General features: G+C 46.6%; 2 protein-coding genes across 3 annotated transcripts in view; one reads left to right on the forward strand and one right to left on the reverse strand.

Moving 5' to 3' along the window:
* TP73 (tumor protein p73) overlaps positions 1–2343 on the reverse strand; it is a 32928-nt gene extending 30585 nt beyond the window's left edge. The window contains exon 1 of the mRNA XM_086860772.1: positions 1942–2343. Coding sequence (XP_086716898.1) covers positions 1942–1973 — 32 coding nt within the window. The 5' untranslated portion in view covers positions 1974–2343. The remainder of the gene's footprint in view (positions 1–1941) is intronic.
* On the forward strand, positions 131–15494 carry WRAP73 (WD repeat containing, antisense to TP73). 2 transcript variants are annotated; one of them, XM_086860781.1, is made up of 12 exons: positions 131–376; positions 1396–1548; positions 2110–2226; positions 9210–9282; positions 10074–10177; positions 10960–11046; positions 11574–11708; positions 11795–11872; positions 13112–13217; positions 13700–13825; positions 14552–14743; positions 15036–15494. In XM_086860781.1, the coding sequence occupies exons 1-12, from the start codon at positions 308–310 to the stop codon at positions 15143–15145; spliced, it is 1350 nt and encodes a 449-aa protein (XP_086716907.1). In that variant the 5' UTR covers positions 131–307; the 3' UTR covers positions 15146–15494. The 2 variants fall into 2 exon arrangements, with proteins under 2 accessions (XP_086716907.1, XP_086716908.1); XM_086860782.1 differs by lacking the exon at positions 131–376 and adding an exon at positions 446–561.
* Positions 15495–15584: the final 90 nt, after the last annotated feature.

Raw genomic sequence — 15584 nt, forward strand, 5'->3', positions numbered from 1 at the left:
CACCAGATAAGGGAGGGTTCCCTGAGATTGGGAAGAGGAGGGGGAAGGCGCTCCTCAGCTCATTAACCGCGTCATTACCCAACTCATTAGCGGCACATTTGCATACCAATGCGGCTCACGCGGCGCCTTCCCGCGCGCTTCCCGCCGCCGGGCGCCCCCTGCCGGGCCTGCGCGGGGACCACAACTCCCGGCGTGCCCCGGGGCCGCCCCTGCCGCGTGGCCCCGCCCCTTCCGCCGGGCCCCGGAGAAGCGGAGCGGAGCCGAGCGGAGCGCGGCGGGTTCGAATCCCAGCGCCGCCGCGCCCGCCATGAACTTCTCAGAACTGTTCAAGCTCTCGGGGCTCCTGGGCCGCTTCTCCCCCGACGGAAAATGCCTGGTGAGTGCCGGCCGCGGTCAGCGGGGCCGCGCGGCCCGGGACAAGGCGGTTGGCGGGGCCCGCCGGGCCGGGCTGAGGGCGGACACGGAGCGGGCAGGGATGGAACCCCGGAGCCTGCGGGCCTGAGCTCAGAGGCTGCTGCCGAGAGGCTTTGAGGCAGTGTCAGTACCAGAGCCCTGAGTTAGGTTAAGTTAATCAGTAAATGAATTAGTACTTTAAATTAAATAGTACCTGAAGGGAGCCTGCAGGAAAGATTGAGGGGGACTTTATACAACGGTTTGGAGAGGCGGGACAAGGGAGAAGAGCTTCAAACTGCCAAAGGGCAGGGTTAGATGGGATATTGGGAAGGAATTCTTCTTTGTGAGGGTGCTCAGGCCCTGGCACAGGGTGCCCAAAGAAGCCCCTGGGTTCCTGGAAGTGCCCTCAGGCTAGGTCGGACCGGGCTTGGACAGTGGAAGGTGTCCTTGCCCATGGCAGGGGGTGGCACTGGATGAACTTTAAGGTCCCTTCCAACCCCAAACCATTCTGGGAGTCAGTGAAATAAAATAAATTACAAGACAGAAATTTTTTAAAGACTGGCATTACTTACCCAGCAGTGATGGAATCAACAAGCATTATATTTATTACTGTAAAACTCTCTTTCCCCCTGGGTTAGTTCTCACTGTACTTTGCAGTGGAGCTCAGTGCATACAGAATCCTACACTGGTTTGGAGTGCAATTACTTTGAAGCTCATTTAGTTCAAAGCCTCTGCCATGGGCAGGCACACCTTCCACTGTCCCCAGTTGCTCCAAGCCCCATCCAGCCTGATCTTGGACGCTTCCAGGGATCCAGGAGCAGCCACAGCTTCTCTGGGCACCCTGTGCCAGTGGCTCACCACCCACAGGGAGGATTTTTATTTTTTAACCACAACATTGACCCTCTCTGAACTAAACCTGGGATGCAGTGAGCCTGGCAGGGACAGCCCTAGTGCTCCATCCAGGATCCTGCCCCAGCTGAACCCTGTCTCCATTCCCCCCAGGCCTCCTGTGTGCAGCACCGTTTGGTGGTTCGGGATGCGAGCTCCCTGCAGATCCGCCAGCTCTACACCTGCCTGGATCAGATCCAGTACATCGAATGGTCCTCGGACTCCCTGTTTGTCCTGTGTGCCATGTACAAGCGGGGCATTGTCCAGGTGAGGATGAAGGCAGGACAGGGCGTGTTTCCTGCTGGGATTTGGGTGTGATGTGAGAGCTTAACAGCCAGGACTATCTGAAGCTTTGCTGAAGCACCTGATGTTATTGATGACACAGTTTGAGGATAACCCAGCATGCCAGGATTTTGGAAGCAAAATATCTTGGTTTGAAAAAGAATATTTAGGATAAAAATGTCTAGCAAGACAGATCAGAATTGGAGATTATCGTACCAGTTTCTTACTGCAGTAGGAAAGAAATAACATGCAAGCTTGTTAAATGGACTAAACCTATTTAAATGTTGGATGTTCAGAATATTTGTCACTGAAAAAAAACCAAAACCAAACCCCTCATCGTTTGCCATTTCCATGATCACCCAGAGGTGTGGGACTCACTTTTGCAGCGGGATCCAGCGCCAGTCCTTCATGGCTGTGGGTGGTTGGGTGTTCCTGAGCTCCCTGAGGTGGGATGCAGGAGCCAGTTGTCAGCTGCAGGGAATCCTCCTGAGCAGAGGTTTGCATGAGCTGATGCTTCTTGCTGTGTCTGGTTGCTCCCTGCCCCAGGTCTGGTCCCTGGAGCAGCCGGACTGGCACTGTAAGATCGACGAGGGCTCCGCGGGATTGGTGGCTTCATGCTGGAGTCCGGACGGGCGTCACATCCTCAACACCACCGAGTTCCATGTGAGTGTGGAGGCAGGGTTGCTCCCCTTGGTGTCAGATGTTGCTGTCTGCCCTTTGCCTCCTAAAATAACCCAAAGCCCTTAAAGCTGCAGTGATGGTGGAGAGCACGGACGCAGCTCTGTACTCCTGTGTGTAGCTCAGGCTAATTCCAGGTTTGGTGTTTGTTATTCCACTAACATTTTGTTCTCTTGCTTCTGGTGATAAGATAGAAAATGAGCACTTAAATTTGAAGGTAAAATTGTGTGTTTTAGAACATTTCCTGATGTTTTTGATGTTGATGGCATTCATCTAAGCAGGCTTAGAAATCCAATATGTTGTTTGCACAGTGTGAAAAGCTCAGGATTTCTAGTTAACAAAACCCAAACTATAAATGTTTCAGAGTGATTTTAAATTTAAACTTACAGGCTTATGTTTTTTGACCTATCAGATGAGATTTAGATCCAGATCTTGAAAATATTTTCCCAGTTGTTTGATCTGACACACAGGACCCAGACTGCTGGTGGAACCACTTCTAAAATTAAAATTATGACACCTTTAATGCTTATTAAGACCAATATTGGGGAATGCTACTAATGTAGAATCCAAACTGTTTTGTGGACGGTCAATTTGTAGGAAGGCTTGTGGATTGTGACTCTTCCACCTTTTGGATTAGGGCTGATGATTCCTGTTATTTAGTACAACAATGAAGGGTCAGAAAATAGCCAAGAACAGCATGTGAGACACTTTCTCTTTGTGTTTACTCTTTCCAAACCTGTGGAAGGGTTTTAGGTGACAGGATCTTGTGCCATAACACTGGTTAGCACAGAATTCACATGCTTGCAGTGTAAGATTCCCCGCTTTTTTGTGCAAATCCCAGTGTCAGTGGGATATGTCTGTGGACTCAGCCGTGTGTGTACAGATCCACTCCCCCATCCCTCTAGATAGGAGTGATAAGTCTAGGTCTTGGTTTTCCCAGGTGTGAATTGCCCTGATAGCAGCAATAAAAATTAAAAACAAGCCCAGAATTCCAGCCTGGAGGCAGTGCAGCCATCCCTGCTGGTGGCAGGTGACAGGCAGCAGCGGAGGAGGCAGAACTTCAGGCTGGGGCTGTGTCAGGCTCCCAGAGAGGATCTCGTGGCACGTGCATGTGGGGGTGGACCAGCGAGGATTTATTGCCTCCCAACAGAACTCGGTTTGACCTTAGAGGATTTCATTAAGCCTTTGCCAAGTTGGCATCTGTGTTGGGATAAGTTTCCTTTCCAGCTGTAAACAGGTTGCTAAATTAGCTGTTGTCAGACAGCTGCCGGGGCTGTGCCGTGGTTGGAGCTGTGTTTACTCCCTCCCTGCTAAATCCACAGTCTGGGGGGATGTGGGCAATGCTCAGGATATTTGATATCAGTGTGTTCTCAAATCCAGCAATTTCCTGGAGGGTTTGGGGGTTCCCTGTCAGCCAGCTCAGCTGGGCTTTGGTCACTTCCAAACAGCACCAAGTAACCACTCATTATTCCTCAGGTCAATGTGTGAACTCCACTGAGAGCTCACAAGGAACTTTCTTATTCACTGAGTTTTTTAAAGGTTATGGTTGTGCTAATTTCTTTCTAGCAATCTGCACATACCAGTGCCTCAGAAAAATCATTACAGAATCCCAGAATAGTTTGAGTTGGGAGGGACCTCTGGAGATAATCCAGTCCAACCCCCCTGCCAAGGCAGGGTCACCTGGAGCAGGTGACACAGGAATGCATCCAGGTGGGTTTGGAATGTCTCCAGAGAGGGAGATTCCATGCCTTCCCTGGGAAGATGTTCCAGTGCTCTGCCTCCATCCATGGAAAGAAATTCTTCCTCATGTTGAGGTGGAGCTTGTTGTGTTTTACTTTATGGACATGACTCATTGTCCTGTCACTGGCACCTGAAAAAGGAGTCTGGCACCATCCTCTGACGCTTGGAATTCATCAGCTAATTTGTAGGGTTTCTTTGTGGTTAGTGTTCCTTCTGTACTGAAATCCTCTCTGGGAGGCAATTTCACATTATCAACCTGTCCTATGGAAGGTGTTGAACCCCATGTGTCCCCTTCCAATGCTATCATGCCACCAGAATTTACAGGCACAGGTAAAGCTTAACCAGCAGCTGCAGGTGAAGAACTGAAGGAAAGAAAATGGATCCTCTTCACATTTCTGAAAGTGCTGAAAGCCAGGTTGGACAGGGTATAGAACAACCTGGTCTAGTGGAAGGTGTCCCTGCCCATGGCAGGGGGTGGGATAAGATGAGCTTTAAGGTCCCTTCCAGCCCAAGCCATCCTGCTTCCTCATGACCTGGGATAAATAGCGTGAAGATATTCTGGAGTGTTTCTCTTAAGAGCTGTGCTTATAAACTACATGCTTTGTCTCATTCCATGTCAGGCCCTTAAGCATCAAGGAGCTTCTTTGGAACTCTAGCAGCAGGGAAAAGTGTGTGTTTCTGTGTGTACCCCGGCTAATCCTTAGTAACTGTGTGTGGCTGCATTGGCTGAAAAATGCTTCCTGGCGAGGAATGTACTCCGAATAATCTTCTGAAATCCGGTGCTGACAGACACTGCTATGTAAGGGGGCTGAGTGACCCAGTCAAGTCTGGGACAAGGGTTGACAGTCATTTGAGCTGTAGGTTGTTTAAAAGTGTGTTTTTGTCTGTTGAAAATCACCAGTTCTACACCTGCCTGGAGCTGTCAACATTGGGCTGTGGTTCTGGGCCTGGCGCTGGAGACTGTTTATCACGTTACCATCTAAATACGTTTTATTTCTCAGCTGTTTTTAGGCTATTCTAAAAATGTTTCTGCTTTTGGTTTGTTTTTCCACTGCAAAACAACAGCTGAAATCTTCTCAGACACCATTATTGTGAGGATTTGAGTGTGACAGCTCCACTCAGTTGAGTCATCTATGCTGAAGAGAAAGTATCCCCCAAAAGGAGCAGTGGAGAAGGGCTTGCTGCAGACTTACCTGACCATGGGCTGTTCTCCTTCTATAAAACAATTGTCCCTTCTCCATGAATTCCCTAAGAAAGGCAATGAGCAGCAGTGGAAATTTCCTGTCATTTTTGAAGCGTTTAGTTTCTTTTCTCACCCTCTGTGTTTGGTGTTTCTGTTGCTCCTGATCCTGTCTGCAAGCTGTGACATAATCCTTCTAATCTTCTTCATCTCATTTATGTTGGCAATTTAAATGAGATTGTGGAATGTTCCAGGTGGGAATATGAAGGTTTTCCCTTTCTGTCACAATTCAGTTGTAAACACAATGTTAAGGGAAGGGGGTGTAAAATCCATACATTAAGCACATAATGTGAGTTTCTCTGTAGGAATGTCTGAGTGGGCACAAATGGAACAAGGGAAAAGGATCCTACTTTCAGGAATCAAAATGATTTGGTTTTGAATGTTCCTAGCACTAGGCCAAACCATCAAGTTGTATGAATTGGGTGAGAGGTGACAATGGAATTATGAATGTATCTGTGTGCTTCCCTCTGAGCCTGCAGCCCTTGCAGGGGAGAGAGTGGAGTTGAACGGACAGAGAATGACAGGATGAGAGGACACAGCCTCAAGCTCTGCCAGGGGAGGGTCAGGTTGGACATGAGGAAGAATTTTTTCATGGAAAAGCTGGTCAGGCATTGGAAGGTACTGCCCAGGGAGGTGGTGGAGTCCCTGTCCCTGGAGGTGGCACTCAGTGCTCTAGGCTGGGTGACAGGGTGGGGATGAGGCACAGGTTGGATTGGACTCAATGATTTTGGTGGTCTTTTCCAACCTCAATGAATCTGTGAACAGAGGATTTTAAACAAGATGATTTTTATGTGTGAAGGTCTCTTCCAACCCAAACCATACTGTGATTCTATGATCTTATTAGATGTTAAAAGTGTGTTGTGGCTGATAGATGGAGTGAAGATGAAGGCTTTACTTGTCAGACACTTAGAGACATCTGGTTTAGTTGTGGCCTGGGTTTTTGCAGGTGTATTTTTGTGTGTGTGACTGTGCCATGAAGCATGTGCTGGCTGTGCTCTGTGGGCTCTCCCCAGTGCTGCAGAGGCACTGGGGCAGTTTGGTGTCCATGTTTTGGGGCACACAGGGCAGGGCAGTGCCCCCTCAGCAGCATCAGGGTGTGATGGCACCAAAACATCCAGTGCCAGGAGCCGTGCTCTACAGTGAAGAACAGGAAAACCATTATTGTCCTCCTTAAGGAGTCACAAAGCTTGACCCTTTTGGAGAAGCTGCTGTTTTTACAACAAAAGGACGTTTAGATTGGATATTAGGGAAAATTTCTTCATGGAAAGGGTTGTCAAGCATTGGGACAGGCCCCTCAAGGGAGGGCTAGAGTCCCATCTCTTGGGGGATTTAAAAGACATTTAAATACAGCACTTTGGGATGTGGTCTAATGGTGGCCTTGGCAGTGCTGGGAAAATGGTTGGACTCAGTGGTCTGTGAGGGGTTTTCCATCCTATATGATTCTGTGTCTCCATGATGGAGCAGAGATGGATATAGAAATATTTCAAACAAAGGTGGCCTTGCCTTTTCTTTGGCTGAGCCTCAGGCAGGGCAGAGGCAACAGTGGGAACTCAGCATGGGTTGTGCTGTGTCCCATCTCCAGAGATGTGTGTGCTCTTGAGCTCAATGTGAGCAGCAAGGTGTTGCCTCCTGAGACTTGGAGCAGCCAGTGTGGTCCAGGGTGGAAGTGTTTGATGCCCAGCAGGCCAGGGGAGCTGTTCATGAGGCCGTGTAGCAGCACTCAGATGCCTTTGTCAGGAAAAATGATGGTCCAGCCCTCAGCATTTGAAGCCTGCAGCTGCTAAGCTTGTATTAAGTGGCTGGAGAATGTGTGCTGTGTGTTTTGCTCAGGGGAGGCAGGGCAGCCAGTGCATTTAGGGCTGCAATTAATAGTCCCCAGCAGTATTTCAATGCTGCAGTTGCTGCAGAAGAATGTGTGGAGGCATTGTGTTGGTATTTTTAAAGTAAATCTTGCCTGAGGAGCAGACTGACAATGCTGGGTTTGGGTGGCCGGAAGTGAGTGGCCCCAGGGATAAAAGTTGGTGATTGTTCACCTCGTGGATTCCTCCAGGAGCTGCTGAACTTAGAGGAGGAGGTGCTGCCCCTCTGCCCTGCCCAGGTGAAACCCCACCTGCAGAGCTGCCTCCAGCCCTGGGGCCCCAGCATAGGAAGGACCTGGAGCTCCTGGTCATCAGAGGGATGGAGCAGCTCTGCTGGGGGGAAAGGCTGGAAGAGTTGGGATTTTCCAGTCTGGAGAGGAGGAGCTTTGGGGTGACCTCATTGTGGCCTTGCAGTGCCTGAAGGGAACTTGCAGGAAAGATGGAAAGAGACTATTTCCAAGGGCCTGGAGTCACAGGACAAGGAGGAATGATACTGACAGAGGGCAGGGTTAGATGAGATACTGGGAAGGAATGCTTCCCTGTGAGGGTGGACAGGGCTTGGAGCAACTTGGTCTACTGGAAAGTGTCTGTGTCCTTGGCAGGGGGTGGGACAAGATGAGCTTTAAGGTTCCTTCCAGCCCAAATTATTCTATGATTCCATGGAAAAAGACTTCTGTGCTATTTCTTCAAATCTCAGAAGTTTGTCTGATGTGTAAGGCAGAAGGGACTGTTTGGGATTCCATAGATCTCTGATGGGGAGGCAATGTTTACTGGAATTCTGAAGCTTGGTTTGAACCCTGTAAATCCCTGTAAATGAATTGTTTCCCACCAAAACTGATCATGTCAGCAAGGGAAAAACCTCCAACTTCTGTTGCAACACAGAGCCTGCAGTATTACCAGTGAAGCAGATCCACAGGCTGCTCCCTCAGCATCCTTGTCACCATTGAACAGTGCCAGGTACTTCAGGGAAGGATAAGGTGTGTAAAGGACAAACCTGCAAAAAGGTGTCTGAGAACCTTCCTCCTGAGACTGCTGCAATACTGCTGGGCTGTGTGGGATGTGGGAGGAGGAGGAAATGGGGACAATGCTGGTGTTTTACCTAACGGATCAGAATTAATTTTGGCATTCAGTAGTTGAGGGAAAGGTAGCTTTGTGATGGAGGTGCTTCATTGCTAAAAGTCATACTTGTAGCTCTTCCTTGGTGCAGTAAAATGCAGGAAAACACAAGTTAAAAACCTGAGCCTGGAAACATTCCTTGCTCCAGCTCCAAATGCAAAGGTTCACGTGCTATCCTGGTGAATGCCCATGTGGCTGGGGTTGTCGTTGCTAAGGGAGAGGGAGTATTTGTTTTTAATTGGGTAATGTGCAGATGGCAAGGCAGAGCCTGGAGTGCAGCTGTGACCTTGGGGAGCTGTGGGGTGGCTAGGTTTGCAGCTGCCTGCCCCCTCTGCAGCTCTTGGTGCTTGTGGAGGCACAGTTCTCCAGAAATCCCCCAAACACCAGTGCAAAGCCTTGCTTTGCATAGCAGGTTTTGGGTGTCTGAATTTTTCAGTAATTCTGTATGGGTGCCTCATTGTGTGCCTGAGGAGAGAAGAGCAAAACAAATCAGCCATCAAAGCTGAGGGTTTCTAAATGTTGTAAAATACAGCTCAGTGTTCACACTTGGTAACCTTTTCCCAAGGGATACAATGTTCTGAAGGAGCTGTAACTTGTCATCTATTCATAAAGGCAAGAAACTCCCCACCTCTCCTCCAGATTCTGTGATGAATCTCTTTTCCCAACTGCAAAGTGACTATGGGCAATAGATTGGGAAACATTTGTCCTAATGTCAGCAACTTTAGTGTTTGTGAAGAGTTTTTCTCCATATCAGTGATGTGAATTTTGTATCCCCATCTAGAGTACTCATGTGAGCTTGGGGTAAATTCCCTGCTAACTGCCAGAAATTGGGAAAGAATTCCTCTTAGCTGCTTCCGAGGACATTGTGTTACACAAAATAGCTGCAGAATTAATTAATCACAGAAGGTTCATTGATCCACTTTGTGTTGCTGAATTAGGTTGATATTTTCCTATTAATTATTATTTTTTCAGTCTACAAAAATAACCAAAACTGCTCCCTGTCTCTGTTCTAGCTCCGAATCACGGTGTGGTCCTTGTGCACCAAGTCTGTGTCTTACATCAAGTACCCCAAAGCATGCCAGCAAGGTAAGTGTCACACACTTACCTGGGAATGGTCCTTTAATGTGACAGAAAGGGAAAATTAATGTGATGACAAACACCATGTTTGGGAACAGGGTCTGGTCCTGTCCCTTCTGAGCAGCACCTGCAGCCAGGCTGTGTGAGTGATGGATTCCAGCTGATCCACGTGCCTGCTCTTCACATGTGCATCTGTGTTGTGTTTGCTTCTGAGGGATCCTTAAAGGCATCAAATTATGCTGGACATGCTTGTGATAAAAAACATTAATTCAAAGGGACTTTTGTCATCTTCTGCATATGGAAAGGCTGGAAAGGGATTGTGTCAGGGCTGTAAGACCACATGGCTGTGGTGAGCAGTTTCCTGCCCAAGGCTTGTATCCCAGAGATGACAAAGACAATTATGTATTCCATGTAAAATCCGAGAGGATGGGGAGCAATGCCTGGGAGTTGGAGACCTGATGGTTGCATAACTGATCCATTTAGCCAGGCTAAATGAAGTGGTTGTTTAAAATCTGTTTGGTTTATATAACAACTGTCAGTGGTTAGATGTGTTTTGAAACACGCTGGAGCTCTGCATCCTGAGAAATTGTACATTTTGAGCTTAAAAATCGCTGACACAGTAAATCAGTAGCACTGTGCTTTGCCTTGATTAATGTGACCTTCTCTGAAGAGATTCTGTCTCCTCTTTTATTTCTGCTTTGAATTGGGAGTAACTGTTCCTTGCTGAAGCCTCATCAGCTCTTCTGCCTTGTTGTGTGATTTCTATTTAAGCCAGGTTTAATTAATCTGTCCCGTGGCAGGGGTGGCTTTCACCAGGGATGGGCGCTACATGGCCGTGGCGGAGCGACGGGACTGCAAAGATTTCATCAGCATCTTTGTGTGCAGAAACTGGCAGCTCCTCAGGGTAAGCTCTGCCTCTCCTCCTACCCTGCTGTGGAGGTTACCTGCACATACTGCACACTACTCCATTAGAAACAGTGGGAGTAGCAAGTGCTTGGTACTTGGGACGTGTGATATAAACTGTTCACACATGGGATCAGTCCATGGAGACTGGCACTGGTCACAGGCTGGATCTGAGCAATTAAACCTCACAAAAAGCTTGTCTGTATGTTGTGTCACCTCTAATTTGGGAATTTTGAGCCTCACCAGATGCTTAGAGAAAATTTGGGAAATACCACTTAATGTTTGTCATGTTCCTGAGCTCTTCCCTAATGAACCTTGTAGTGGAAGCTGTGGCTGCCCCATCCCTGGGAGTGTCCATGGCCAGGTTGGATGGTGCTTGGAGCAACATGGGATAGGGGAAGGTGTCCCTGCCCATAGGAGATGAGCTGTAAGGTCCCTTCCAGCTCAGACTATTCTGGGATTATGAGATCCTGTACTGGCTTTAAGACAAGGAATTAGACTTCCTGAATTTTTGATTTATTCAGTGTGACTAATTTAATTTTCATATGAAATGTTGTTTATTTGAAAGTATAGAAAATTTTGGCTTTTCTGTAGAGGGGATCAAAGATCCACTGAATGCAGCATGGAAGAGGAAATATTTTTGTTGCTACTCTGGCATACAAAAAGCTCTTTTGTGTTTGTGGTAGCCCTTGAAAGGTTAAAACTGAACCTTCTGTCAGCTTAGGTGTAACAGCATTTGTTGACATATTTCAAATGGTTTTGTGGTTTCTCTTTTGTGGGCAGCATTTTGACACTGAAACCCAGGATCTGTTTGGGATTGAGTGGGCTCCCAATGGCTGTGTGCTGGCAGCATGGGACACGTGCCTGGAGGTAGGAGGAAAAGCAAATTCTTTTCTTGAAGAGTTCAAGCTAGTCTTTGGCCATCATGTATAAAGCAGTGACTTAAACAATTAGTACTTAAAATGTTTCTTTTGAACATAAAAGGGTGTGAGTCCAGCTTTTGTTAAATATTACACCTGTATTGGGGATCAGTGTCCTTGCAAGTGGATGCCACTGTTCTGTAAACCCTCAATGACAGCAAATTATTTCTAATTTATCTTGTAAAAAATTGTAAACATTGTAGAAGATGCTACTGAAATAATGGAAGAATAATGGCAGAATGTAGGAGTGTTCTACAGCTTTACTGATACTGCACTGCACAGTGATTTTACAGTTAATGAAAGTACTCATCCAAAAAGAGAGCAACGAAGCCTCTTAACTCAGTGCTAAGAGACCATTTGTACCTTTGTATTTAACTTGCTGCATGTTAAATAGGCAATATTTGGCAGGGATGATTTGCCAGCCTGTGGTTTTTAGCAGCATTGCTGGATTTTAGAGTGGCTCTGTCTGTGTTTCAGTACAAGGTCCTGCTGTACTCCCTCGATGGGCGGCTGCTCTCCTCCTACCGTGCCTATGAGTGGCCCCTGGGCGTCAAATCAATCGCCTGGAGTCCCAGCAGCCAGTTCCTGGCCATTGGCAGCTTTGATGAAAAGGTAAGAAATGGTTTCTGCCTCTTTTATCTAAACCATTTAGAGAACTTTGCCCTAACAGTCTCCCCTTGCCATGCTTCCTGAGCCAGGTGCGTATCCTGAACCATGTGACGTGGAAGAAGATCACAGAGCTTGACCATCCAGCAACCATTGCCAGCAAGAAAACTGTAAGTGTGGGTCCCAAATTCATGGAGTCCTTAGCAGAGCTTGGATGCTGCTGTTTGTATCTCAAAGATGCTGATGAGTCCATTTCATTCTGGAGGCTTTGGGAAATTACAACCTGGGAATGTAACAAAAATGGGGGAATCCTTTCAAATTGATTGAATATGTCTGTGGTTGTCTCTCTTGAGCAGTAATAGATTCTCAGATGCTCCTGTCATGTGCCAGTGTATTTTGGTGTAGGTGGTGGCTGCATTACAGATTAGGGTGTGCAGCCGATAGCAAAATGGAAAGCTGAACAGGAGAGATTTGTCTCAGCGTTATACAATTCTTAACTTCAAACAGTGCTGGAACTGGATTGTGTTTGGATTTTTTCATCCTGTGTGGACAGGCTCATCCAGCTCACCTAAAGGGCATTTCCTGGAACATCTGTCAGCACTGATTTTTATCCTTTATACCTGAACCTGCAAGGCCTGACAGATTCTGGGCTGTTGGCAGCAGGTGCAGAGCTGCTGTTCCCAAAATCCCGAGCTGATCTCATCCCTGGAGGTAATAAGAACAGTGTGTTGTGCTGTTTGCCATTGCAGAGGGACTGAACAGACCTCCTGGAAGAGTTTGTGTGTGGATTGTAAGCCTGCAATATTCACACGACTCTGCCTCTTAACCAGAAGCAAGGCATGAGCCATTAAAGCACCTCAGCAAAGCTTCTCATAGCTGAAGAATGCCTTAACTTCCAGTTAGGTGTAAAATATGTCATGGAAAACAAATGGAAATAGTTCTGTTAATCTCCACTACACAGACAGGAATTGCAGTTGCTGTGTTTTATCCTGGTGTTTGTGTTTGGGAATACGTTGCAGGCACACTAAAATATTTTTGCTATTTTCCTTCTGCAGCGCTGCACTTTGTGATAGAATCAGATTAAAGATTTTTGGTTGCAAAAATGAAATTCATGTTCCCACTGTAATTGGGGATGATTTAATTTGCTGTCAGAAATAATGGATGAGGTGCACTCCCTCAGACTTATTCTTTGGAGTGTTTCCCTGATCATGGTTCCAAATGGCCCATGATTTACTGGGAATACTGGATTCCAGATCTGCCTACTGAAGCCCTTTCCTCTGCTGATGAACCAGGGGATGCTGAGATCTACTAAATGTGCAAATGAGCCAGTGGGATGTGGGTATTTGGTAACAGTCCATGTTCAAACTCTCTGAGGTCCTTCTGTAGAGCTCTCACTTGTTTCTTTGTAGATTGTGTATAAAGAAGTGGAGAAATCCCCAACTGTTGACACAGAGAGACTTACTTTCCCTCCAACAAGAGCATTGGCTAGTTCTCTCTTCAGCACAAAGAGTAAATGTAAGCCAAAGTTTACTCAAACCAGACACTTGAGTTTGCCTTGGGAAGTCTTTAAATAAACATTGTAGGTGAACTCTGCCCCTTGGATGGTAGAACAGATCCTCTGGATGTTCTTGAGGGCAGTAAAAATTAGTCTCTGTCTTTGTGGCACTGTAAATCACCTTTGGTTAACAGTGTTTGAAATATTAGTTAAAAAAAAAAGTTAAAAGGCAGTAAAAAAATTAATCTCTAATTTTCCTGATTTAATCTGAGGAATCTCAGGCTGAATTTTAAGCCTTTCCTTTTCTGTAGGAGGGCAGGAATAGTAGTAGGGTGGCTGTGAGGATATGGTATCTTAAAGCAATTGAAATTTTGAATGGAACGTCTTGGAGAAGAATAAAATACGGTCCTATCGCTTCAGAGATGAGGGGTTTTAACAGTTGGATGTGAATGCGTTGTCCACCCAGGCTCACTTAGTGAAATACTTTTATTTCCCATTCCAGATGACATTTCCCAGGTGCCAGTTTCTTTACAGTACATCAAACCAGTTGCTGACAGGGCAAATCCCAAAGTGGGAGTTGGGATGTTGGCCTTCAGTGCAGATAACTGTTTCCTGGCAACCAAAAATGGTAGGTTCTGACTGCCCTGCCTTAGAGGGGAAACCATGTGGGGCATGTGGGGGGTTTCCTTAGCAGAAATGATCCTTTGCACTATAAAAAGAGTCATGGCCCTGTAAAATCAGCTCTGTTGTGAGATGTGTAACTACAGAGGAATCCCAGCCTGTCTTCTAGTGTGTGTTAACTGTTGTGAACTGCCAGAACTGCTGATCAGGGCATGAACTCAGCCTTGGCTCTGTATTTAATGAAAATAGTGGTGTTTTAGGTTTCTTCAAGTTTGTGTCAGCTCACTGTATTGAAAATGAAACAAATCTTCCCACCTACAGCCTGAGTCTCTTAAGAGGCAGGACTCTGCTCAACCTATAGCAGGAGGAATTCTGACTCCCTGAATAGTGAAAGTCATGGAATTAATGTTCAGTTTTTCCCTTTGGTCCTGAGGGGCTGTTTGTGCCTGGGTGCCAAAGCTCTGAGTCAGGTGCAAAACCCATCAGACAGACCAACGTGATAAAAGCTAGGGACAGACTGGGAGATGAACTAGATCACTTTTATCTTTCTTTGCAATATTTCCAAGGCTAAGTGTTTCCTGAAGGCTCTGCTTGGCAAAACTCAAGTGGTGCTAACCCTGGACTGTACTTAAAGGTTTGCCTTGGATGAATTTGTTTGTTGCTGTGCATTTAGAAAAACCAAGCGTGATCCTTTTATCCTCCAGCTATCACACGATTGCTGCTTCCTCTGCAGATAACATTCCCAACGCCGTGTGGATCTGGGACATCCGGAAGCTGAAGCTGTCCGTGGTGTTGGAGCAGCTGTGCACGATCCAGAGTTTCCAGTGGGACCCCTGCCAGCCCCGCCTGGCGGTGTGCACGGGCAGCAGCAGAGTGTACCTGTGGTCCCCAGCTGGCTGTGTTGTTGTACAGGTGCCTGGGGAAGGTGAGCAGCAGCTGCCACAACCTCTCAGCAACTGCTCAGTGACAAAATATTATTCCATTCATAAACTGATCTGAGTGTTATCCTGGAAATAGCTCAGGTGTGTTCTTGGAGCTGCTTAAAAATGGGTGTTTTCACTCTTGGGAAAAGAGGAGCTCGTAGTGAGACACAGGAAATGTCTCAAGGACAGCACGGGGCCAGCAGGAATTTGTGTGGCTGATTCCAGCTGCCTTTTCCTCCAACAGGAGCATGGGCTGCCACCTCCTTGCTGACACACTCTGATTTCTTCCTGCAGGTGACTTCCAGATCACATCTCTCTCCTGGAATTCTAATGGGGACTCCATGCTGCTCCTGAGTAAGGACAACTTCTGTGTGTGCTACTTGGAAACAGAAGAGGTAAAATAAAAGAACTAAAATGCATTAAAAATGCTCCCAAGTCTGAGGAAGAAAGAGGAAAGGAGTCAAAACCTATTGCCCAGTCTGAAGTGTTTGTATTTATAAGTTATTTATTTGAAGGAGCTCCAAGCTCAGTGTGTGAAATACTGTGACTGCATTTGAATGAAGTGATGTAGCAAGTGAAACGTAAGGAATGAGTGTCTGTTGCAAGAAAACATGAGTATTAGTGGAGTTGAACATCTCTTTTTCAACACTGAACCCTTATTTTCTAAGACTGTAGCTCTGTGTGTATATAATGTATAGCTATTATTTAATTTTTCTATTTCCAATAAATATTTTGATAGTTATAAACTATAAACCTGGATCTCTGCACTTGAAAGTTTGTTTCAGTGTAATCAGTGATGTGATGTAGCAATTCATCCCAGCACAAGGAAACTGTTACTTGCAC

Source organism: Cyanistes caeruleus, chromosome 22 (genome assembly GCF_971803275.1).
Source record: "Cyanistes caeruleus chromosome 22, bCyaCae1.hap1.1, whole genome shotgun sequence".
In the NCBI taxonomy this organism is placed as follows: Eukaryota; Metazoa; Chordata; class Aves; order Passeriformes; family Paridae; genus Cyanistes; species Cyanistes caeruleus.